This window comes from Carlito syrichta, unplaced genomic scaffold (assembly GCF_000164805.1).
Source record: "Carlito syrichta isolate Samal-C Ts95f unplaced genomic scaffold, Tarsius_syrichta-2.0.1 Scaffold302327, whole genome shotgun sequence".
Taxonomy (NCBI): Eukaryota; Metazoa; Chordata; class Mammalia; order Primates; family Tarsiidae; genus Carlito; species Carlito syrichta.
The window spans coordinates 155,364-179,932 of NW_007246423.1; the positions used below are offsets into that span (position 1 = coordinate 155,364).

The 24,569-nt window shown below is 39.9% G+C and overlaps 1 protein-coding gene across 1 annotated transcript in view; it reads right to left on the reverse strand.

Moving 5' to 3' along the window:
• Nucleotides 1–24,569, reverse strand: part of CUBN (cubilin) — a 313,379-nt gene that overhangs the window by 139,529 nt on the left and 149,281 nt on the right. The window contains exons 32-36 of the mRNA XM_008056348.2: nucleotides 16,129–16,288; nucleotides 13,582–13,695; nucleotides 11,403–11,513; nucleotides 8,244–8,372; nucleotides 7,349–7,481 (exon numbers count right to left, since the gene is read on the reverse strand). Of these exons, the coding sequence (XP_008054539.1) occupies nucleotides 7,349–7,481; nucleotides 8,244–8,372; nucleotides 11,403–11,513; nucleotides 13,582–13,695; nucleotides 16,129–16,288 (647 nt within the window). The remainder of the gene's footprint in view (nucleotides 1–7,348; nucleotides 7,482–8,243; nucleotides 8,373–11,402; nucleotides 11,514–13,581; nucleotides 13,696–16,128; nucleotides 16,289–24,569) is intronic.

Consider the following 24,569-nt stretch of genomic DNA (forward strand, 5'->3'; position numbering starts at 1 on the left):
GCTACTTGGAAGGCTGAGGCGGAAGGATCACCGGAGCCCAGCAGGTCGAGGCTGCGAGACTCCAACTCAAAAAAAAAAAAAAAAAATTTAACATTAGATCTGTTGGAGCAATTTACCACCAAAAGGAGAAATGAATGCAAAATATTTAAAGGAGAAATGGATGCAAAATATTTAAAGGAGAAATGGATGCAAAAATATATCGAGAGAATCAATAACAGTTGCAGAAACATATCTGATAAAACTCAACTCCCATTCACTATAAAAACTCTTAGAGAATTAGGAATGAAAGGAAATGTTCTTAACCAGATAAATGTCTATCAATCTACTTAGAGGTAAATTTTTTAAAGTATATCTTTTAAATAACACACAAAAGGCTGTTCTCATCACTTTTGTTCCTCATTATATGGAAAGGTCCCCATTACAATAGGACAAGGAAAAGGGGAGGGAGTAAACGTTGTAAGGGCTGAAAAAGAAGAGCTTGAATCAATATTCAAATAAATCCATTCATTCAACAAATATTTACTGAGTATCTTAATGTGTCAGACCCTCTTCGAGGCATAGAAGTAAACAAGAGACAATTTCTGTCATTCTGGAAAACAGAAATGTTGCTGAAAAAGACAACAATATACAAAAATCTGTAGGGTTTCCTTACACCAGCAGGCAAAAATTTAGAAGTTGTAACTTAGTCAAAATTCATTCAACAAATATTTTTTATGACTCTTTACTATATTGCCAAACGTTGTAGAGATTAAGGATAAGACGGAGAAAATGTTCCTCCCTTCAGGAAACTTATATTCTAGAAAAAATAGTAAATTTTAGTGATGGACACAAAAGCAGTCCAAAATAAATGGAGAGATAACCCCAGCTCAAAAATATAAAGAACTTCACTATCATAAAGATGATACTTCTCCCCAAATTAATTTCTAAATTCAATGTAATTTCAGCTCAATCAATAAGTATGATTCTGTTTAAATAAAACAGAAAGCAGTACTTAATATAGTGCGTATGTATATATACTTATTATAAAGGCATAAAAACATGAAAGGGAACGATACACATACAGTTCAAGGTATGAGTTACCTCTGTGATGACAAGGTAAAGAAATATGAGGAATATACCCAGAAGAACTCAGATCAGTCTATAAAAAAGATACCTGCACACGTTTGTTTATCGCAGCATTGTTCACAGAAGCAAGAACATGGAACCAACTGTGCTGCCCATCAAAAGAGGACTGAATTTTTAAAATGTGGTACATATACACGATGCAATATTACGCAGTCATAAAGAACAAAATCACAAACTTCACAGCAACCTGGTTGGACTTAGAGTCTATAATACTGAGTGATCTTTCACAGAAACAAAGAGCTGAGTATCACATGTTCTCACTCAAACAGACCTTGAACAATTATTGCAATACTATAAGAAAAGGATTGGCAGTAGCTGGAAACTGCTGGGAGGGGAGTGGGAAAGTGGGATTGGCCGTAGTGGGAATCTGCCTGGGGAAGGGGTGAGCACACCTCATCAACAAGGGTACCTGCATAATGAGCATTTGTATACCTAACCCTGAATTATACCCCACATCTTTAAAATAAAATTTTTAAAAAAAGAAAAATAGTAATATAGATTGGGGACTTTTGCTGCCCTGTAGTATTTCATTTATTTTGATTTTTAAGAAAAAAAATTTAATTATAATTTTTTTTTTAAATGTAGAGGAGGTGAGTGTAATCTTCTATTTCCATAAATTGTTGCAGGCAGACTTTGCTGAGAAGAGGAAAGACAAAATAAATCTGCAAGACTTTAGAAAAGAAACTGTAAGGAAGAAAAAAAATAAAACTGTCTGGAGAATAGAAAATGTATTTCTCTATTGTGTGTATCTTTTAGTCAATGTTCAACATGATGTGTTGTAAGATTCCACATTCCGCTAAGTGTAATTCTTCCCCGGGGCTCTATTTCAGCTAATGGATAAAGATGCTGAGAGACAACAGCCTGGGGGGTGTGGTCACCTCAAGCCCTACCACAGAATGGCACACCTCTAATTGTTCACTGCCCACCGGTGTACAGGAGCAAAGTGATTGGTCAGTTCTATCCCATTCTGGATCTCAAGCAAGATTCTAGGATTAGTAGGTCTCTAACCTGAAGAACTGTGAGCCGGTGGTCATGCAATACCATCAAGGCAGTTCACTAGAGTACAGACCACCTGGACCATATTCTGGACATGGTTTTAGCAGCAAGATATGACTGATATTTGAGAAGCAGGAGAAATCAGGATGAATCCACATCAGGGAAAGCAAACCACACATTTGTCTCCTTTCACAATCTGATGCTTTATAATATATCATTTGTATATGCAATCATTTTTGGCAAGGAATAGTTCTAAATTCATCTCTGGGATGGTTGCCAAGTTTGGTACTTAAATTCAGGCTCACTTTTATTACCCATGGTATTATCAACAGAGTGAAGTATGCTAATTTTTTTTGCTTCTCAGAAAGCAGAAAGGGAAGAATGGGAGGTCATTTTCCTCAGAAGGTGAATTGCATAAAATTACCTCTAAAACCTTTCTGTTTAAAGGGCAGCCCATGCCCCACAGCCCATGCCCCACAAGCCTCACAGAGCTCGTTTGAAATCAAGAATCAGGCCTCACCTACCAGATGAATCAGAAAGTGAATTTTAGCAAGATCCGAGGTAATGAATACGCACAATAAACTTTGGTCCAATAGGCCATAAGATTATAAAGGTCTTTTCTAAGTACCAGACCAGTAGAATCCAGTACTAAATGGATGAGAAGTGATGGTAGAACAATGCCTACACAAATTGAATTAAACTTTTTAAAAAGCTTTATTGTTCTGGGAAGTCTCTGTTTTAGGCTGGAACATTTTACAAGCAAGTCTACCCTTTGGCTAAGATCTGTTAGTAAAACTAGGATGTAGAACAAAAATAGTAGAATCACTGTTTTTCATTATCTCATTTTGATTCTTGAACCAAGACCAATCACTTTCTAAAAGCACTCTGCAAATATTAAATTTCTGTTCTCTCCTTCAAATGTATGTTTTACAAAAAACCTCTCTTTTAGGTTTTGTTTCTCCCTCCTCTTTTTTTGTTGCAGACTCAACCATAATTTCTCCAGTTTTTCTCCCTTCTCATTCTCACCACGGTGTCCATAATCCAAACCTCATGTTTTAGAACTTGATGGGATTCATATGTTTCTCACATGTCTCTCATACACCCCAGGGAAATGTTTCTAAGCACCCATCTGGAGAGAGTTTAGGCCCAGGGCAGAAATAACTCACAGACCTTGTCTTCTCATTAATCATCTGCATAAAAAAAAGGCATCTTGCTTTCTACAAAATTCATTAAAAAAATAAAGCTCCAGCAACCCCCTTGGGTCCCCTCCCACTCTGGGAGCTTTTCTGTCTTCTCGATAAATCCTGCTTTCTAAATAAATAAATAAATAAACCTCAAACAAGTAACTCAAAATGATCAAAGTTAACTTCTCATAGATGAGAAAGGAAGTAACCAAGTCATTCGATTTTCTACGGCAATTAAATTTTAATGTCCATTAAACAGTAAAATGAATGAAACTTGTGTTCTGCATCTGTAATCTCCCATCCTCTGGAAGGAGAGCCTAGTGTTGTCCATTTGTGAACCATCACGGAGGATAACTTGTAATGCAGTAACCCCAAATCTGAGAGGGTTTGCATATCCTGTTCTTTATCTGTTCCAAAGAAGTCCCCTGGAGGACCAGCAGGGAAAGACACTGGTTTATTAGAACTTATGGGAGTCATCGATGGCAGCCAAACGGTGAGGCATCTGAGCCTCGGGACAGTACAGCAAGCGGTTTTATAATCATGCAAGTTAATTATTCAAATTTCAATATGGTGTTTGCAATTACATTGATTAAGAGAGACGCCGCCTGCACTGCTTTCAGCATTGCTTGATCACCTGCACCTCAGGACTCATTACTGGGACTATGCATGCTTCATATGATACTTCAGAGACTGGCCTTGGCCAGAGGTCGCTTCTTGAGGGTGGGGAAAGAAAGAAGTCAGATATAAGGGCAAAAAAGTCTATGTCCAGACAATACCTCACAATACATTAGAAATGTTGAAGACTGAGAGAATTAACATTCACTGAACATCTGCTATGCACTAGCTGTGTGCTATACATTTTAAATTTGCCATTTTACTTCATCTTAACAGGGGTCCTAGAACTTTGTTATTATTATCCCCCATAGAGAAAAATGAACCTTTTTAGGTTTTAATTGAATAGCTTCTCGACATTGATTTATTAATCATTTGTCAAGATCTGAGAATTATCTGTCTTTAACATTCGTACCTAGCCTAGTTCTTAAACGTCAGAGTGGTCAGCAGCGTAAATATGATAGAGACAAAGAGGAAAAAGACAAAAAAAGGAAGAAACTTTATTTGGCAATCATGAGGCCTAGTTAAGGCCATGGAAAGGACTGTGGACTTTATCATAAGGACAACAATGGTGTGGTTTTTTGGGGGTGGGTTATTTTTATTTTTTAATTTTTATTTTTTGAGTTGGAGCTCACGCCACTGCCCAGACTGGAGTGCTGTGGCATGCTCGCGGTCACCGCAGCCTTGAACTGCTGGGCTCTGGCAATCCTTTCGCCTCAGCCTTCCAAATAGCTGGAACTATAGGCACACACTACCATGCCCGACTTATTTTTTTTTTATTTATTGTAGAGGTGAGGTCTCGCCAAGTTGCCCAGGCTGTTCTCGAACCTGTGGGCTCAGGCAATCCTCTCACCTTGGCCTCCCAAAGTGCTGGGATTACAGGCTTGAGCCACTGCGCCTGGACTAATGATGGTGTTTTATTGATCACCATACAAGCATCTCACATGGGAGTGGCATGTGCCAACTACATGCTTAGCACACAGTAGGGGATTAATAAGTATTTGTTGAATAAATGAATAAATATACATCAGGTAAATATCATATATAGAATTCCAGAAATTTGTGCGTTTAGTGAAGATAATGACAACCCCAAACCTCCTTCCTGTGAAGCAGCTTGCGTGCTTTTCAGTATGCAGAGAGTGTCTGTCTTCACACAATGCCACTTGTACCCTGAAAAGACACTGCTTGATTGATGGATTATAGAGAAAGCTACTTGAAGTGTTTGAACTTGGTTCACAAAGAGGACTGCTGTTCCCTGTTTTAAATAGGTTTTTTTGTTTGTTTGTTTATGAGTCGGGGTCTTACTCTGTCGCCCAGTATAGAATGCAGTGGCACAATCGCAGTTCACTGCAGCCTCAACCTCCTGGGCTCAGGTGATCCTTCTACCTCAGCCTCCTGAATAGTTGGGCTTATTTTTTATTGTTTATTTTTTATTTTTTGTAAAGACAAGGTCTCACTATGTTGCCCGGGCTGGTCTCAAACTCCTGGGTTCAAGTGATCCTCCCTTGCCTTGGCCTCCCAAAATTCTGGAATTACAGGCACAAGTCACTGTGCCCAGCCTTAAATTAGTTCTTGATTCATAGTTTGACATGTCTAGGAGGAAAAGCAAGACTTTTAAATAAGCAGATCAATGTCCTCAAAGCAATCCTCCTCTCTCAACAATATTTTTTTTTTTTTTTTTTTTTTGAGCTGGAGTCTCACTCCGTTGCCCAGACTGGAGTGCCATGGCACACTCACAGCCCCACCGGTGTCGACCCCCTGAGCTCTGGCAATCCTTCTGCCTCAGCCTTCCAAGCAGCCAGAACTACAGGCGCGTGTTACCAGGCCCAGCTAATTTTTTATTTTTTTTTTTTAATTGTAGAGACAAGGCCTTGCAAAGTTGCCTGAGCTGGTCTCGAACCCAAGGGCTCCAGCAATCCACTTGCCTCGGCCTCCCAAAGTGCTGGGATTAAAGGCCGGCCAATAATAAGTTACTTTCTATTCTCTTCAAGATGGAATTAGCAATTCCAACACAGTCCAATAACATGTGATATAGTGTGGTGAATAATTTTTAATTCAAAACAACAATTTCAATGTCAAAGTATTATGACTCAATATTTGTTAAGCATCCATTACTAACGCAGCATGTGACACGTACCTCTGTACTGATTGATTTTTTTAAAAATCCCATTTCACTTACCATGTGCTTTTTGCATTTACTGTGGGAAATATTAAGACTGCTGTCTAATCCAAGACCACTCAGAATGTGACAGGATGCTATTGTTAATTCCATATCCACAGTTCATACTCAAAAAGTGGTATAGTTCAATGAGGAACATGAACATGATTTTACAAATCAATTAGGTTCTAAAAATAACTTACAAAATCATTCTTCTGATAGGAGTATTGAGAAGGAAAGACAGATTGGGGTAGGATAAGCTACAATGGTAAAGAAGGCTTCATTGAGTAGATTCCACTACTTGGGGAAAAAAACACCTGCACTCACATGTTTATCACAGCACAATTCATATTTGCAAAGATGTGGAATCAACCTCAATGCCCATCAACTGAACAGTGGACAAAGGAAACGTGATATATATTGTCACACCACACACACACACACACACACACACACACACACACACACACACCCCATGTAATACTATTCAGCCATTAAAAAAGAACAAATTAATGTCTTTTGCAACAATTTGGATGGAATCAGAGACCATTATCCTAATGAAGTGTGAAGTAACACAGGAATAGAAAACCAAATACCACATGTTCTCACTTATTAGTGGGAGCCAAGCTATGGGTCCACAAGGGCATACAGAATGGTATAGTGGAAAAGTGGAGACTCAGAAGGGGGAGGGTGTGAAGGAGGTGAGGGACAAAAAGTCACCTACCAGGTACAGTGTGTACTAGCGGAGGTGATGGGTACACTTAAAGCCCAAACTTCTTCACCAAAATGCAAGGCATCAATGTAACCCAAAACCATTTGTATCCCTAAAGCTATTGAAATATAAATAAATAGATATGATAGATGATAGATAGACAAACAGACAGATAGAAAAAGGCTTAATTGAGATGGAAGGTCTCTGCTGGAAGAAGGAATTTTACTGGTTTCTTTAAAAGAACCTAAGTGTACCTAATTCCAAGAAAAGATAAAACCGCTATTCTCTGAACATGAATGGCCCACAGATATGATCACCAAAAATTCAAGAAGGTACTTCTGGTAATGTTAGACAAGACTCTGGAACCATTATGAGAGAATCTTAATGCAATTTATAACCAAACTATGACTAAAAAAAAAAACCCTTCCCAATGTTCCCACTATATTCTCTTGACCAGTTGCTTGGACACACATGCTGTGAGTCGCCCATCCTATTAGTACCAGTACTTCCTTCCTGCAGATTCATTAGCACTGAAACAATACACCATACAAAAGGATTTACATAAAAGACAGCTGGAGCCGGTTGCCAGGGGAACTGACAATGTTCCAGACACATTCCACATTAGGGGGATAAACTTCTGGGTAGCCAGGGCTGTTGAAGATGCCTTCAGCCATGTGGAAGCTTCCACCACAAGCTAGAAGAAAAGAGAACTAAAGTGAGTGTCAGAGCGAAGATCGAATGCAAGACACCATAGGACAAAAGAGAAAGAACACTTGAGCCATTATCAGCATGAAAGGATTTAGTATTTTCATCTCATATTAAAAAACAAAAAACAAAAAACAACTCATGACATATATAACAAGAAAAAGATTCTGCAAACTGGAGATCAAGGGTATGCAGTATGGTGAATCAGAAGGAATCTCTGGTGTTTTTTCTGAAAGACCTTTCTCCCTGTGAACCTTGACTTAGAGTGATACAAGACTTGGTTTTATCCTACAACCACTGGGTTTTTTTGACCAGGATTATCTCCAATCTTGGTTTAGAACAGAAGGCAGTCGTCTAGCATTTCCCTCTCAGTAGAGCACTGGAATACCCAGTGCTCCAGTTTGTAACTACTAATAATATGAATGCCAGTAGTGCTCTCCCAGCTAAGAAACCCAGTCCCAGAAATTCCTCTTTCCTTTCCTTCCCAGTTGCAGCTGCCTTAGCAAACATGTCCTAAAGGGGAATACCAGGTCATCTAAGATCAGGAAGTTTAGCTAGAAGACAGCCAGATTTCCAACTTATTCTCCCCACCTCTAGAATTCACTGTTGTTAGAATTTATAATATGTTCACCTAATTGGGAAGAAACTAAGGTTAGGCAAAGAGGTGCTGAACTAGCTCCCGACTTTGAAGGTAAGAGAGTCCCAAACAACAAACCAAGGATTTCTACCACATCTCTGTTAACCTTCTTACCCGATGCTGAGGCAGCATATGTGGCATGGAATCCATCAGAATTCACTCCAGAATCAGAGACAAACCTCAGCGTCAGGGCACTGCTGAAGGATGTGATGGGGTGGGGCATGGAGGTGCCACAGTAACGGCCTAAAAAAATGAAAACAACAAGGAGAATGAACGATGACATGGTGGAGGCCGTTATTTCTCATAAACACATCATTACTAGCATTACAAGAGACCAAAGCCAAAAGAAGAAATCAGTTCTAGTTGAACCACTTAAATCAGGATCAGTGTTTGAGACAATGCCTGAGAATTAAAAATAAACTTGACCAGGCACAGTGACTCACACCTATAATCCTAGCACTTTGGAGGCCCAGGTGAGAGGATTGCCTAGCCCGGGGGTTTGAGACTAGCCTGGACAATTTGGCAAGACCTTGTCTCTACAATAAGTCAAAAATTTAACTGGGCATGGTGGCAACCTGGAGTTCCAGCTACTTGGAAGACTGAGGCAGGAGGATCCCCTGAGCCCAGCAGGTTGAGGTTGCGGTGGCCAGGAGCGTGCCACTGCCCTCCAGCCTGGGAGACAGAGTGAGACTCCAACTCAATAATAATAATAATAATAATAATAAACGTTATGTGGTCAAACATGGTAGATGAAGCCTGTAATCCCTGCTCTTTGGAGGCCAAGGTGGGAGGATCACGGAGGCCAGGAGTTCAAGACTAGCCTGGCAACAGAGCAAGAACCTGTCTCTACAAAATCAAAACATTAGCCAACTGTGGTGGCAGGCATCTGAAGTCTCTGCTACTCAGGAAGCAGAGGTGGGAGGATTGCTTGAGGCTGGGAGGTTGAGGCTACAGTGAGCTATGACAGCACCACTGCACTCCAACCTGGGCAACAGAGCCAGACCTTGTCTCTGGGAGGCGGGGCGGGGCAGGGCGGAGGTAAAGAGAAGAGAAAACTATAAATAGGAGCTATAAATAAGAAAGATGATTTATAAACCTGAAAAAGGACAATATGACCAGAGGAAAAAAAGATGTCTAGGATCCAAATGTAACTAAAACAAAAATCTCCAGCACAGTAGGGACCTGCTCAAATAAATGCACTGATACTTTGAGTCAATATGGTATAGCAAAGAAAATGGATGCTAGAGTCAGACGATTGGATTCTGCTCCTGGCTCTGCTGTTTACTAGCCATGCGATCCAAGGCAAGTTACTTAAGTGCTCTGTGCCCCAGTTTCCCCATTTGGAAAAAGGGAATATTGAAAACAATGAAACCTATATCATAAGGGTATAAGGATTGAGTTACTATTTATAAAGTACAGTAGAATAATACTTAGCACGAGGTAATGCTATATAACTGTCCGCTGAATAATATGCTCTTATCCTTGGTCAAATGCTCATTGATAAAGCTCTCAGGCAATACAAAGAGAGGTGTGCATACAGTAGTGTTCACCGATTATGTCAGGCACTGCTGTCTCTGGCACTGTTCTAAGCACTAGGAATAAAGCAATGACTATAAACAAAACAAAGTCTCTTCTTTGATGGAGCTTGTCTTCTAGTGCAAGATGAGAAGCTTGTATGACAAACTCGAAAATTAGTAAACTCATGGAGAAAGCTTTAATGGCCTGAGATAATTTTGTGTAAGAATATTCCTGAAACTGAGACTGACCCAGTTTCCCCAAAGAACAGCTATATATGGGGTTTTTTGAATAAACCTAGATATTAACTCTCACAGTCTTTTAAAACTTACATTTGCCTTATCTAAGTTTCTTCCTCAAGAGACCAGCCCTCAAGCAAGGGACAGAACTTACCAGATCACTGTATCCAGATAATGAGATGTCAGACCCTTAACTCAGCATGATTGCTTCCTTACCCTTCCCTAATTGCTATTTATTTATTTATCGAGTTGAAGTCTCACTCTGTCACCCAGGCTGGAGTGCAGTGGCACACTCATGACCACCCCAGCGTCAACCTTCTGGGGTCCAGCAATCCTTCCGCCTCAGCTTTCCAAGTAGCAGGAACTACAGACACGCGCTACCACGCACAGTTAACTTTAAAATTTTTTATTGTAGAGACAAGGTTTCTCCAAGTTGCCTGGGCTGGTCTTGAACCCATGGGCTCAGGCAACCCACTTGCCTAGGCCTCCCAAAGTGCTGGGATTACAGGCTGAGCCACTGAGCCCTGCCCCTAATCGCTACTTTACATTCCTTTCCCCACTATATAAATAACCCCCAATTTCAATCAGATAGGGAGACAGATTTGAGATTGATCTCCTCTTCTCCTTGGCTGGTATCACCAATTGAAAGTCTTCTCCCTGGCAATACTCATTGTCTCAGTGACTGGCTTTCTGTGAGGATGCAACAGAACCTCAACTGAACCTCTGACACTTCAGTAACACAACTAGGTAGCAGCATTCTGTAATTTTACTGGAATGTCTCACAAACAAAAATGACAGAATTTTAATTGAATCAATCAATTCATTTCTTTTTTTTTTGCTTCCACTGAGAACAAAACTAGGGAAAAAAAGTGCTCAATTTGCATATAAGACTATGGTCAAATATAAACAAGAAACATCTGACAGAAGGCTATCTGATGTTGGAATGGACTGCATTTAACCATTCTCTAACAGTTGCAACTTTCACATTTCTTTTTTTTTTTTTTTTGAGTTGGAGTCTCACTCTGTCGCCCAGACTGGAGTGCAGTGGCCGCTTCCGGCCACCGCAGCCTCGACCTGCCGGGCTCCGGCGATCCTTCCGCCTCAGCCTTCCAAGTAGCCGGAATTACAGGCATGCGCTACCACGCCCGGCTGATTTTTTGATTTATTGTAGAGATGAGGTCTCGCTGCCCAGGCGGGTCTCGAACCCGCGGGCTCAGGCAATCCACTCACCTCAGCCTCCCAAAGGCGCGGGATTACAGGCTGAGCCACCGAGCCCGGCTTCACATTTCTTTTTAAAAAAATACACAAACTACTCATGCCCTTGAATATAAACAAGTTGAGTTCCTTGGACCCCACATTAAAGCCTGCTTTCTTACTCTCTAATTATCTTTACTTGGCTTATGCTGCTTTTCATATTTAATAGAAGCATTCTAACAGTGAATGGCAGCCTATAAATATGTAGATCTATAAATAAAACACAGCCAAGACCACAGATGTAAATGAGTGAAAACCACAGTACCTCGAAGGGGTGCGTCTTGGTGGCTGCCATCCAAAATTTCTACAAAGTCGTCTGTACATGCTGTGCTTCTTTCAAGTTCGAAGTGGTTAAATGAGAGGGTAATATGATTGACTGTAATAAAAAGAAGATTTTTATTTTTTATTTTTGAGTTGCCCAGGCTGGAGTGCAGTGGCATGCTCTCAGCCACCGCAGCCTCAACCTACTGGGCTCAGGTGATCCTTCCACCTCAACCTTCCAAGTAGCCAGAACTACAGGCGCGCACTACCACACCTGACTAATTTTTAAATTTTATTGTAGAGATGAGGTCTCACCATGTTGCCCAAGCTGGTCTCGAACCCACGGCCTCAGGCAATCCTCTCGCCTCGGCCTCCCAAAGTGCTGGGATTACAGGCTTGAGCCACCGCACCCAGCAAAGATTCTTTAATAAAGGACTGGTGAACAAACCATACAGGGAAATTTTACCTCCAGTAATTTCATGTGACAGCTCTCTAGCAGGGAGGTAATGAATGAGGCAGATTTGCACAGGAGTGGAGAGGATAAAGAGAGGGAAGGGGACAATTTCTATGCTAAAAAGCTTCCTTTGAAGAATAACAGAATAGATGTTTTTGAAAGTGACTGTGGAATCTGAAATGCTGACAGTGGTAATGGGAGTACTTGGGTAGGTTCATTCCAGGCACAATAAGGAATGTCTTGTTGGAAAATACAGTCTTTCCACAACTTTATATCAGCCATTGCTGTGTTCCTCTCATAAGCATTTATCTCAATAAAATCGTCTTCTTAAATTCTGATTCTTCACATGTGCTTGTAAATAAGACATTCTTTTCTCCCTGGCATTCACATTTTAGCTCACTCTGTTTTATTTTCAGGCCAGAGCTGGTGCCCTAGAGGTTCAGAGTCATTATCAAGAAAGCTTTGAATTACTTGCAGAACAGCTAGTGCCTGGGTACATTTTCCTTCTGTTGTTCTTGGGCTCCCTAATCTTCAGAACAGGATCTTTTCCTGTTGTTGTTCTCGACCAGTGAGATCGTTCATCTAAATGCTTTATAACTCATTAGAAAATAAAAACTGCTCGGTTCAAGGCAGGGGGCTTCGTTATCTACGGCTCAGTCTCAAGCTGGCTGGCAGGCAACTTTCTTTGGGGCTCCACCTCCCAGTCTGCAATTGGCTAACGATTACGTCACCAGCCCCCACATCTTCTGCATGTCAATAAAGATACTAAGAACTATCAACTTGTTAACTCCTGACATCCCTGGGGAAAGTGCTAGAGAATATTTCAACCAAACTCTTCATTCTGTAGATTGTTTTGTCACGGCTCAGTTAACTTAAGTGACTTGCCTGTATTCACACAGGCTATTAATTACAGAGCTGAATCAAGAACTTAATGCCTTTTCCACATTATGCCTGAAACCATATTTTCCTGAGAACTTCAAGGGAGGGTGAGGCTTATCTGAAACAGGATTCAGAGTGGCCCCAGCATCACAGCCTCCGAAACCTTTCCGTTGTGTCCTTGGAGATCATTTCTTCATAGTCTCTGTCTATAAAACGTGGACAATAATCCTTAGCGCTAGATTATTACTAGGTCAGAAAATAAGATTCTAGGATTCTATAAAGAAAATAATTTATGTTCCTTCCAGGCCTGTGTTGGGATATGTTAAATAATTCATACATTGCAGGAGAGAACGAGTTTTAGAATTCACTTCCACTTTGATTGATAGGCTCGTGGCACTGCATTCTCATACTGTCAGTTATTAATTCTCCAGTCTGTGGTTGTTACTCTTTGCTTAATCATTCAGCAACTGTCTTGAGCATCTACGACACTCACGGCAAACGTGTCAAAAACTATGTCTCTATTATTTTAGCTTACCCCCAATCTTATATGTCTGCCAATACAACATGACTGTGGTGTGTTGTGTTTTTTTCCTCTGGTTGCTAGGCCTTGAAATTCTTTTTTAAAAGAAAAGTTGTTTTTAAATTAAGAAGCACTTGTAGAAATTACTTCCTTAGGAAAGGCTCCTTGACCTGCACATCAGGAATTGGGTCAGACTTGCAAAAGAGGAGGAAGGCCATCAATTGTTACCAAGCAGGAGATAAGGAGCTGATAAGGCCATTGCTCATAGACTGATTTTCCCACAGACACATCTCTCCAGGATTCTCTTTCTCTTTTCTTTTTGTTACTTACATGGAGGTTGAGCTTGAATTGTCCAGCTGCAGTTCTGATTGTTTGGATACTTGGCAGGGAACAATGGAGAGGAAATAGTATCAGAAGAGTCCGTGAGGATGTAGCCTCCACAGGCTGGAAAACACACAAAATGAGAGCATAAATGATTTTGGCATAAATGAAAGCATGCCAAGGAACTTCCCTGCCAAGGAAGCTACACGTAAACGATAAGAAAATGGGAGCACACTTAACATATATAACAACATTCTTCAGTTATAGGAAGTAAGAAAGTGGCAAAAAAAAAAAAAAGAGAAAGAAACAAAGAAAGAAAGAAGGAAGGAAGGAAGGAAGGAAGGAAGGAAGGAAGGAAGGAAGGAAGAAAGGAAGAAAGAAAGAAAGAAAGAAAGAAAGAAAGAAAGAAAGAAAAAGAAAGAAAGAAAAACAAATAAATGGCTATGAATTGTCTGAGTCATTCAAACAAAATTCTGGCATTGGTTCACTTACTCTGCCCACTCATAAATTGTAGGTATATGGATAATCTGTTTTATAAATGAGTTTTTTTCCCCAGGAAAATAAATACTCAACTGGACAAGACTTCCTACGGATGACTGCACATTATCAGAGAAATGCAAAGCTCTAAGGAAGTCCAGTAGAGGGAGAGGCTGTCCTGCTGGTAGGCAAGGCTTCCACCGCTGGAAGGCGTCAGAGGGGTCTCAAGGAAGAGGCAGCTGGCAGAACCAGGGTTTGGAGGGTGAGGAAGGGGGAGCCAGAAAGGGGGGAGGCCTGAACAGAGACCCACAGAGGAGGGTAAGGGCTGCAGCTAGACAAGCTTGACCGGAGCATAGGGTACTTGAGGGTGGTGGGGTGATGCTGGAGAGAGGTCAGGGCAGGTTCTGAGGTCCCTGGTTAACAACTGGAGGGACTTGGGCTTCATTCCCCAGGCTGTGGGGAGACAGGACAGACATGGAAGCACTCAAGGGCATGATCAGAGCCGGATCTCTGCAAATGACTTTAGAAGAAGATGAGCCAGAGCAGGCAAGTTTGAGGAGGCTGTTATAGTAGTCAAAATGAGAGCTAGTGGAGACTTCTTACAAAGAAGCAACACAGTAGTGAATAATTATATGTATTAAAAAAGTATTAAGAAAATGTTTTCTTTCAAATCAACAAGAATTTAAATATATACACACACACATACACACACACGTGTGTGTGTCTGGCTCCAAAGTCTATAATGCATCTTTGAAAGACCTTGGTTCAGCCAGGTGTGGTGGTTCACGTCTGTAATGCCAGCACTTTGGGAGGCGGAGGCGAGAAGATTGCCTGAGTCTAGGGGGTCGAGACCAGCCTGGGCAACTTGGCGAGACCTTGTTTCGACAATAAATAAAAAAATTAGCCAGGTGTAGTGGCGCACACCTGTAGTTCCAGCTACTAGGAAAGCTGAGAAGAAAGACCGAGGTTGTCGTGGCCGTGAATGTGCCAATGCACTCCAGCCTGGGTAACAGAGTGAGACTCCAATTCAAAAAAAGAAAAAAAATAGACCTTGATCCAGATACCATCCCTACCAGTGTCTCTTTAGAATACAAGCAAGTTGACTAAAACATACATAATGCCTAAACATACTAAATTTATTTGAAGTAAATAATCTAAGTCATCTGATTACAAATCATAACCATATCGAAGTCAACCAACACCCACCCCCCCCTCCAGCCCTGGCTTCTTTTCAGGCTAAAGGGTTAATCTCTGAGAATGACCAGATGAAAGACAATGGTCAAACAGGTCTTGAGAAGTGATGATTTAAGAACAAAAACAATGAGTAGCAACAGTGACTCCTCAGTTGGACAACAGCGGGGTTCAGAAATGAGGGAAACCAACTGCTTTGGGGGCTAAAATCTGACTATATTAAAGCAAGTCTTGTAATTTTTAGTGGTGTATCTCCTAATATAAACCCTTGGATAAATGCTGGATCAATGAATTTGGATAAAAACATGGTTTGTTTCTGTTTTTGAGTTGGAGTCTCTGTTGCCCAGGTTGGAGTGCAGTGGCATGCTCACGGTTACCCTAGCCTTTACCTGCTGCACTCAGGTGATCCTTCCACCTCAGCCTTCCAAGTAGCTGAAACTACAGGCGCATGCCACCACACCCGGCTAATTTTTAAATTTTATTGTAGAGACGAGGTCTCACCAAGTTGCCCAGGCTGGTCTCGAACCCCTGGATTCAGGCAATCCTCTTGCTTCGGTCTCCCAAAGTGCTGGGATTACAGGCTTGAACCACCATGCCCAATCAATAAAAATGTTTTACTACTGTCTTTAGTATTAAAGGCACTTTTGCGTATTATTCTGAAAACTTGTTTGAGAGATACAGATCCAAAGGAAGTCAACATCACCTAAGTTAGATAAGAATAAGGTTACACATATTGTCAGCCACAGTTCCCTTGTTCTATTTAAATTTTTGCATGTTAAGTAGAAAGCTGCAATCAACTTCTGAGCATGGCTCTCACTTTATTGTAGCACCAAGAAGGGCACTGAAGAACATTTCTCCTGCACCTGAGGAGACCTGCAGTGTACTTGCCTTGCCTGAATTGAGCTCGGAAGCCTCTGCTCTGTCCGGAAGAGCCAGACAGAAATCTCACAAAGAGGCTGTTTCCTGAAGAGATGATGGGAGTAGTCAGCTGCTCTCTTCCACACATCCTGGCAAGACGAGTGGTTACGGAGCTTAAACCATCATACACCTGCAAGAAAGCAGTGGTTCAGAACTTCAGATTGACATCTAGACGACCTGTGTTCCATGGATCACCTGTACATCAATGACCTTGTGGAAAACCACACATTTGCTGGATCTAGTGAAACTGGTCTAATTTTCTTGTCATATCACACAGCTCCATGGAGATGCGTGCGTCTTTGGTCATTTCTAAGGACACTTACATGAATTTCGATAGGAGTTTCTCTGTCAGAGTCACTATTAGACCTCTGGATGTCTTTGTAAATGCTGTCCCTCCAGCAACTTTCCTTTCTCCCCTGGCCCCTGTGGAGTCACATCATAGACCATACTCACAACATGGGCTGAAAACGTTTAGTGCAAGAATGCATATATGAACAAATGGATGAGAAATATTGATGAGTAGCCACTTGCCAAAAACCCAGGATTTGTTGGGTCTGCTAGTTCTTCAAAGGATAATGATCAAGAAGGAGGAGAAAAGGCTGAATTCTTTCAAATGATATGCGTGATATGAGACTGATTTAGGAATTTCTCTCATATATTTTTTTTAATATAATGGGCTCTGTGCCCAGTGCTATGCTTAGCTGACCCTCTGGGCGTAACAATGGAATAGCGTTTACATCACATATACCTGAAATCTCTGTATTGGTCTGGGGAATTGAAGCTCACTCATTTGCTTGGAACTCTGTGTCTAGTATGAATTTTTAAATGCTCTTATGTGTAAGCCAGGAGAAAATGAGTTCCTTCGCTTTAGATGGTAATAATCATGCTTGCCATGGGCTAGGAGGTGAATTCAGCTGTTCTTATACATTCTAAGGAGACAGAGAATCTAAGTAATGTGGCCAGTCACACAATTCCCGAGGGAGCAGGTCACCTTGAACTAGACAGCTAGATTCTAGAGTTCAGATTGAAACGCTCTCATTTTTTTCAATGTAAGATATCAATTAAGCGGGATAGACACATCAACCTGTCAACCACCAGAGTGGGACTGAAAGTGTGAAGTTAAAACATGGCTGTGCCATTTTACATAAATTGCCATTTATGTTTTCTAAGAAAACCTTGCGGGAACAAAAGAGAAAGTCCATGGATTTAACACAAAGGAGGAACTCACAAGTGACCTTAAATATCTAGTGATGATTATAATCAGAGTTCTTTTTAGCACATGAGGCTATCCTCAGTTTGATTTATACAAGCTCATGAATTAGATGTCAATAGGATTTTTAACTCTCTGAAGGAGGGAGCTAAAGCTTTTACAATAATAATTTTTTTCAATTTTTAATTTTATTTTAAAGATGTGGGGTACAATTCAGGGTTAGGCATACAAGTGGTCATCAAACAGGTAAAGTTTGGGCTTCCCTTTGGTCCCCACTTTGCCTGGTTTGAGATCTGGCACCCTTATTGATGTTGTGTCCTCCCCACCCCCACTCTGGCAGTTTCCGGCTACTGCCAATCCCTTTCTTGTAGTACAGTAATAAATTTTTCTTAATCAACTCAAACTATAGTTTCCAATCTTGCATTACTACTTCCTTTGAACACTTTGAACATCATGAACACTGGGCAAAACAACATAAAAACCATTATTACAAAACCTCTTACTATATTTACATCCCAGCCTACTTTCAAATATTACCACCATTGGTTTAATTCAAGTCTTTTATTATCTCTATACCTTGGTTTTAGACCTTTCTAGCATATAGGTATAATTTAGTATTGCTCTAGTAATACTATCTTAGTTTTAACATCAAAGAATAGAGTACCTTCTTAGAACACTTAGGGTTACAGAGTCTGGGGCATATAACAGTTGACTCTTAGTCAAGGCATAAGACTATTTGCTTCTTTCAAGATGATTTATTTGTTTGGTTGTTTGTTTAGAAGAGCATTTTTTAATTTTTATAAAAGTAGTTTAATATTCAAATTTATTAATATGTCATTTATATATGTTTTATTGTGTTTCTAATGGACATATAATAATTGAACATATTTATGGGGTACAGTGTAATATTTCAATACTACACTTTGTATAGTGATCAAATTATGGTATCTAGCACATTCATCATCGCTAAAATTTATCATTTCTTTGTGGTGAGAATATTCAGAAGGCTTTCCTTTAGTTATTTTGAAATAGACACTATAATCGTGGGTGTTATCACCCCCCTATTGTATTATAGAAGATCAAAACTTGTTTTTCTTATTTAATTGCAATTTTGTACTTTTTGACAAATCTCTTCCTATCATTTCACCCTACCCTCGCAAGTCTCTGGTAATCACTATGCTAATCTGTACTTCTATGAGATCACCTTTTTTTAGATTCCACAAATGAATGAGATCATGTGGTATTTGTCTTTCTGTGCCTGGCTTATTTCACTTAACGTAATGACCTCCAGGTTTAGTCTTATTGCCACAAATAACAGGATTTCCTTCTTTTTTAAGACTGGATAGTATTTCATTGTGTATATGTACCACATTTTCTTTATCCATTTATTTATCATTTATCATTTATCCATGAATGAGTCTATTCAACTTCAAAAGAAGATGTACGAATGGCCAACAGGTACATGAAAATTGCTCAATGTCACTAATCATCAGGGAAATGCAAATCAAAACCACAATGTGATATCAACTCACCCCAGTTAGAATGATTGTTATCAAAAAGACCAAATAATAATAATAATAACAAATGCTAGTGCAGATGTGGAGCAAAGGAAAGCTTTATACACTGGTGATGGGAATATAAATTGGTACAGCCATTATGGAAAATTATGGAAGTTCTTCAAAAAATTAAAAACAGAACTTCAATTAATCCAGTAATCTCACTATTGGGTTTTTTTCCCTTTTCTTTTATTTATTTATTGATTGATTGGTTCATGGGCCCAAGCTGGAGTACAGTGGCACATTCATGGCCACCGCAATCTCGACCTGCTGGGCTCAGGCGAGCCTTCCAACCTCAGTTTTCCAAGTAGCTGGAACTCAGGCATGCGCTACCATGCCTGGCTAATTTTTTTGATTTATTGCAGAGACGAGGTCTCGCCATGTTGCCCAGGCTGGTCTAGAACCCATGGGCTCAGGCAATCTCTCGCCTCTGCCTCCCAAAGTGTTGGGATTACAGGTGTGAGCCACCGCACCTGGCTCTACTGGGTATTGATACAAAGGAAATACAAATCAATACATTAAAGAGATAACTGCACTACCATGTTTATTGCAGCACTCCACAAAAGCCAAGATGCGGAATTAACCTAAGTGTCCAACATTTTTTGGTTTCTTAAACTCTAGTGAAACACTAGGCTCTATGAAGCTTATAGATTAACTCCACACACACACAAAAAAAATTGGAGGAGTTTTTCAAGTCTATGGACTCTAAAGCAAGACCTTCCCCAAATTCAGAAGTCCAGTGAATGAGTAGATATTTCTAAGTCATTGTTTTCAGTCTGAGTGGTTACAATTCTCTCAAGGGTCAACAAAAAATAAGGAAAAAGGTAAACTAGAAAGTTAAGGCTAGAAACTTCAGAAAATCACATGAATGAGCCATTTCCTTGTGGAACCTTTGAAAAGTGCACATTCAGCAGGTCGAGGTTGCGGTGACCGGGAGCAGCCACTGCACTCCAGTCTGGACAACAGAGTGAGACTCCAACTCAAGAAAAAAAAAGCGCACATCATCCAAGAGGTCTCCAGGCTTCCCGGGCTTTCCTGGTTTCCTCCCCACCTCCCAACACACACGTAAAAACAATGTTGAAGTTATAAGACCGCTGCTAAAATTCATCTGTCTGGAGCATTGCTTCACAAGGAATGGAACCAAAATAGCAAATTTCCAAATGTCCCTGAACTGAAATTATACACCAGTGATGCCCCAAATGTGATGAGCCTGTTATCATTTTACAAGTTCCATCACAAATATTCTGATCTACTCCTCAATATCACGTGACTTTTAAAAATGAAGACAGTAAGACCAATGTGCAAGCTATTCAATTATTGTCTCATCCAATGTAAGCTAGTAACTCATTCAAGCTCACATAGCTAGTGAGTAGAAGAATCTTCTTTCATCATCTTCTATATTTACCATATTACTTCTCTTTTCAATGTTCGGGTATATTTTAGTCTCTCTGGTGCTACTCTAGCCAAATATCTGACTGAGACTGGGTCATTTATAAAAAGCAGAAATTGATTTCTCACAGTTCTGGAGGCTAGGAATTTCAAGATAAAAGTGCCAGGAGTTTAGGGTTGGGTCTGTCCGCTTCCAGAGATGAATGTTTTGCCCTCTCCATGAGAGGAATGTCATGTCCTCTTGTGGCAGAAGGGCAGAAGAGAGAGAAGTCACTCCAGCAAGCCTTTTCTTTTGTAGCAGCAATAATCCATTCATGATGGCAGGGCCCTCATTACCTAAACACCTCCCAAAAGGTCATATCTCCCAATACTGTTGAACTGGGGATTAAGTTTTCGACACATAATTTTGGAGAGAAAACATTAATACTATAGCATGATAGTTATTAAATTTTATGTAGCTAATTGTCATACGAAATTTGAAAACTTCAGGCTATCAAGGAGGAAGTGTGTTTTTTTTAAAACGAGTTTGAAATATCAATTCTTTTATTTTACAGTGTTCTTAACAGTTGTGATAGCAAATCAATATTTTCACATTTAATGTTTTAATTTATAAAATTATAAGAAAAGCACTGTAAAGAAGAAAATATGAGAAATCTTGCTCTCATTTATTTAAAAGTCTAAAGTCATAAAAATTATCAATATACAGCTTCCCTTACTTCCTTTTAGTTCTCAAGGCAGAGCTAGCAAATTACATTACTATCGGATACACACAATATATTAATAAAACATATAATTTTTACTTAAATCTGCTGCCAAGAGTTTTCTAGGCACGGGAATTGATTTTCTGATCGTTACTTAAGTGGTAAAAGCCAAAGCAATATACAAACAAAATAAAACTTTGTATATCTCAATTAACTCATTTCTAGATGACACTAATAAAATTAAATGTTAAAGTTGAATCCACAAAAGGAAAAATGGCCACTGTCCCAAGGATAGTTCCTATTACAGAAGCTTTCAAAACAGAGGCGAATCTGGTTAAGAGGTAATCTAATTTTTGCAGAAAAGTTCATCAGTCTTTTTAGATAGTATCCAGGGTTTTGTAACATATTTCAAGATACTAGCGCACACATTGAAAACACATCCCACTTTATCTTCTATTTTAGAAGAGATTTTAAAAAGTATAGAAACTGGCACATAAATAAATGCTTGACAGACAAGTGAATTAATGACTAACACTTATGACAGTTTATCATCTCTAAGAATTGAGATCTAGGATTGAGGAAAACCCTGAGTTTAGAAAAAGTTGTCCTCTCACCTATGGATTGAATGGTGTAAACTCATACTAGACACAATCATGGGTAAGAGGCCATTCACTGGGAGAAAGAGGTCAATTGAAGGCTGGTTTCTGGGCAGGGATCCTACATGCTGGGCCCAAACGGAAATGTAAGGGGTCCTGTCACAGGGCATGGCCAACCTCACATGCTCAGCTCCCAGAGGTCTTACATCAGCAGTGTGAGAGAAAGTAGAGGCGGGAAGTGGGCAGAGGACGCCAGATCCATCCCCAAGGCTCAGAATATTCTGCACACACAACATACGATGGTGCCCTTCCACACCCTAAGCTCTAACAAGAAGTGAGAACTAAGCCAAAAATGTATGAATGTTCATACTTGATGCTTCAATACCTTGAGGAGATTTGGATAGATGTTAACCATTTCCAAAGTTAACACGTGTCTACCTTGTCACAAATCAAGTGACGTGGGAGGAAAACCACTTGAGTGAGAGACTAGCATCCCTTCTTGGTGACATTTACATTTCTGGAGGCCTATGGTCAGAATCATAAGAAATGGTGATTTGAGGGGAAAAAACAAAAAGCCAAGCAAAAGGAAACTTTCACCTTCCTGTACACATACTGAGAACATAAATATCATAAATATGTATTATATAAGAATATGGATTATTTAAGTTTGTGGCAGAACTTCTTTTGGAGAGAATGATCATATTTATTTAGCAAAATAGCTTCACAGGCTCTTAGAACATGAGCAAACAGGGGAGGTGTTATTTTTATGTTGTTTGGGACAAGATGCTCCTCTTTCTGGGTTTCCTAATCTGTTGCTCAGCTTCCTAATCTGTAAAATGGGATTGATATGAGTATAGAGCTCATATTGTTTGTGAGAATTAAATGAGTTAAGAGATATAAAGTACTTGGAAGAGTGGGTGGCACATAGTAAGTGTGTGATAGATATTAGTCTCTACAATTCTACTGCTAAGGTGAGATAGAGAGGTAGCTAAATTGCTGTGTAAGAAATGAGGTAGGTAGATACAAAATCAAGCTAGATGTCCAACAGTAGATGACTGAATAAATAAAATGTGGTTTATACACACAATGGAATACTATTCAGCAATAAAAAGAATGAAATCCTGTCATCCAAAGCAACGTGAATGGAACTAGAGGACATTATGTTATGTAAAACAAGCCAGGAACAGAAAGTTAAACACCACATCTTCTCATTCATGAGTGGAAGTTAAAAAAAGGTAATCTCATAGAAGTAAAAAATAGAATAGAGGCTGGGAAGGGAGTGGGAGATGGAAGACAGGAAAAGATTTGTTAAAGAATACAAAATAATGGTTTCAGACAACTGTAAGACGACTATAATTAATATATATTATATGTCATATGATACAGTTATAGTAATATATATGATGATATATAGTTTCAAATAGCTAGAAGGAGGATATTGAAATTTTCAACACAAAAGATAATGAATGTTTGAGATGATTAACATGCTAGTTATTCTGATGTTATCACTACACACTGCATGTATCGAAACATCGCTATGTACCCTGAAAACAAGTACAATTAATATGTGTCAATACAAAATAAATAAATAAAGGAAAGAGGGAGGAAACTAGAAAGCTATGGAGACCAAAAATAAAAGAGGAATGAGAGAATGGCTGTCCAGCAAAATGAATAGGCACAAGGGGGAGGAACAGTCAATGAAAATCACTCAACTAGAAAGGGTAGGGATGGGGATAGTAGCAAATTCTGACATGGTTCCCAGTGACCCCCAACTCTTTGGGTCCTAGTATAACCTCCTCCCTAGAACATGGGACAGGCCTAACGACTTGCTCTAATGGCTAGATTATAGCAGAAGTAATGGGGTATTGCTTCCATGATTAGGAGGTTACCAAAGATGGTGGTCTCTCTCTTGCCAGCACTTTCTTTCTTGTTGGACTCTCTCTTGCCCTCTCCATTGCTTGCCCTGATAAAGAAAGCTGCCATATTTTCAGATACTCTGTGGAGAAGTCTGCGTGGCAAGAAAACAAGGAGGCCTCCGGCCAACAAGAACTGAATCCTGCCAACAACTACATGAGTGGCTCCTTACCTAGGAAGGATCCAGAAAGGTGGCACCCAGATTCCTGATTCACAGCAACTATAAATGTTGTTATTTTAGGTCATTTGGTGGTAATCTGTTACCTTACAATAGATAACTAAGTCAGAGGATGTGAAACGAAGGATTGAGGAAAGAAAAAACAAAGGCTTCCTATGAACAAGGTTCTCTGATATTGTATTAAGTCAACTGTTATGCTGCTCTTTGCAGTAATCAACTGCCAGTATCTGGAATATTAGTTCAAACTCTACTACACAGAAGGGTATCAGCACATGGTGTTTTGAAGAAATCAAGAAAAAGGGGATAAATCCTAAGTTTCTCTTAACAAGGGGTGGAGAGAAAGGAAACAACCATGAGAGGCAAGGCACAGAGGGCTTGAAGAAATATGAGTATAGGTGACCAGCAAAACACAAGCCACCTACCTCCTCTCTGCCCTTACTTCCCCAATCCGAAAATACCTGAAAATATGATAGGGAGTCAATGGGTTTTTCTACACCTTTGTATCTCCTTTTTCTCATCTGGAGTGATCAACTATGCCAAACTTTACTGAAGGGACCAAGAAGCTTTCATAGCACTTAGTGAGTCAGATGTTATGGAAAGCTGTCTCAAAGAGGTTGCTTGAGTAGAATGATGAGATAGACAGTATTGAGTGGGCTGAGTTGTAAATGCAAAGGGAGGAAATGGAGACAGTGCAATACTTTAAGTTTCCTATCATCATTGTCTCTCCTAGGGTCAGAGTGAGGAATTACGAAGTAATACATAGTGCTTGGAACATGATAAGCACTCAGCAAATGGTCATTAATCTTAGGATATATCATTTTGTTTGTTTGCTTGTTTCTTCCTCAGTTTCCTTGTTTCTTACTTACT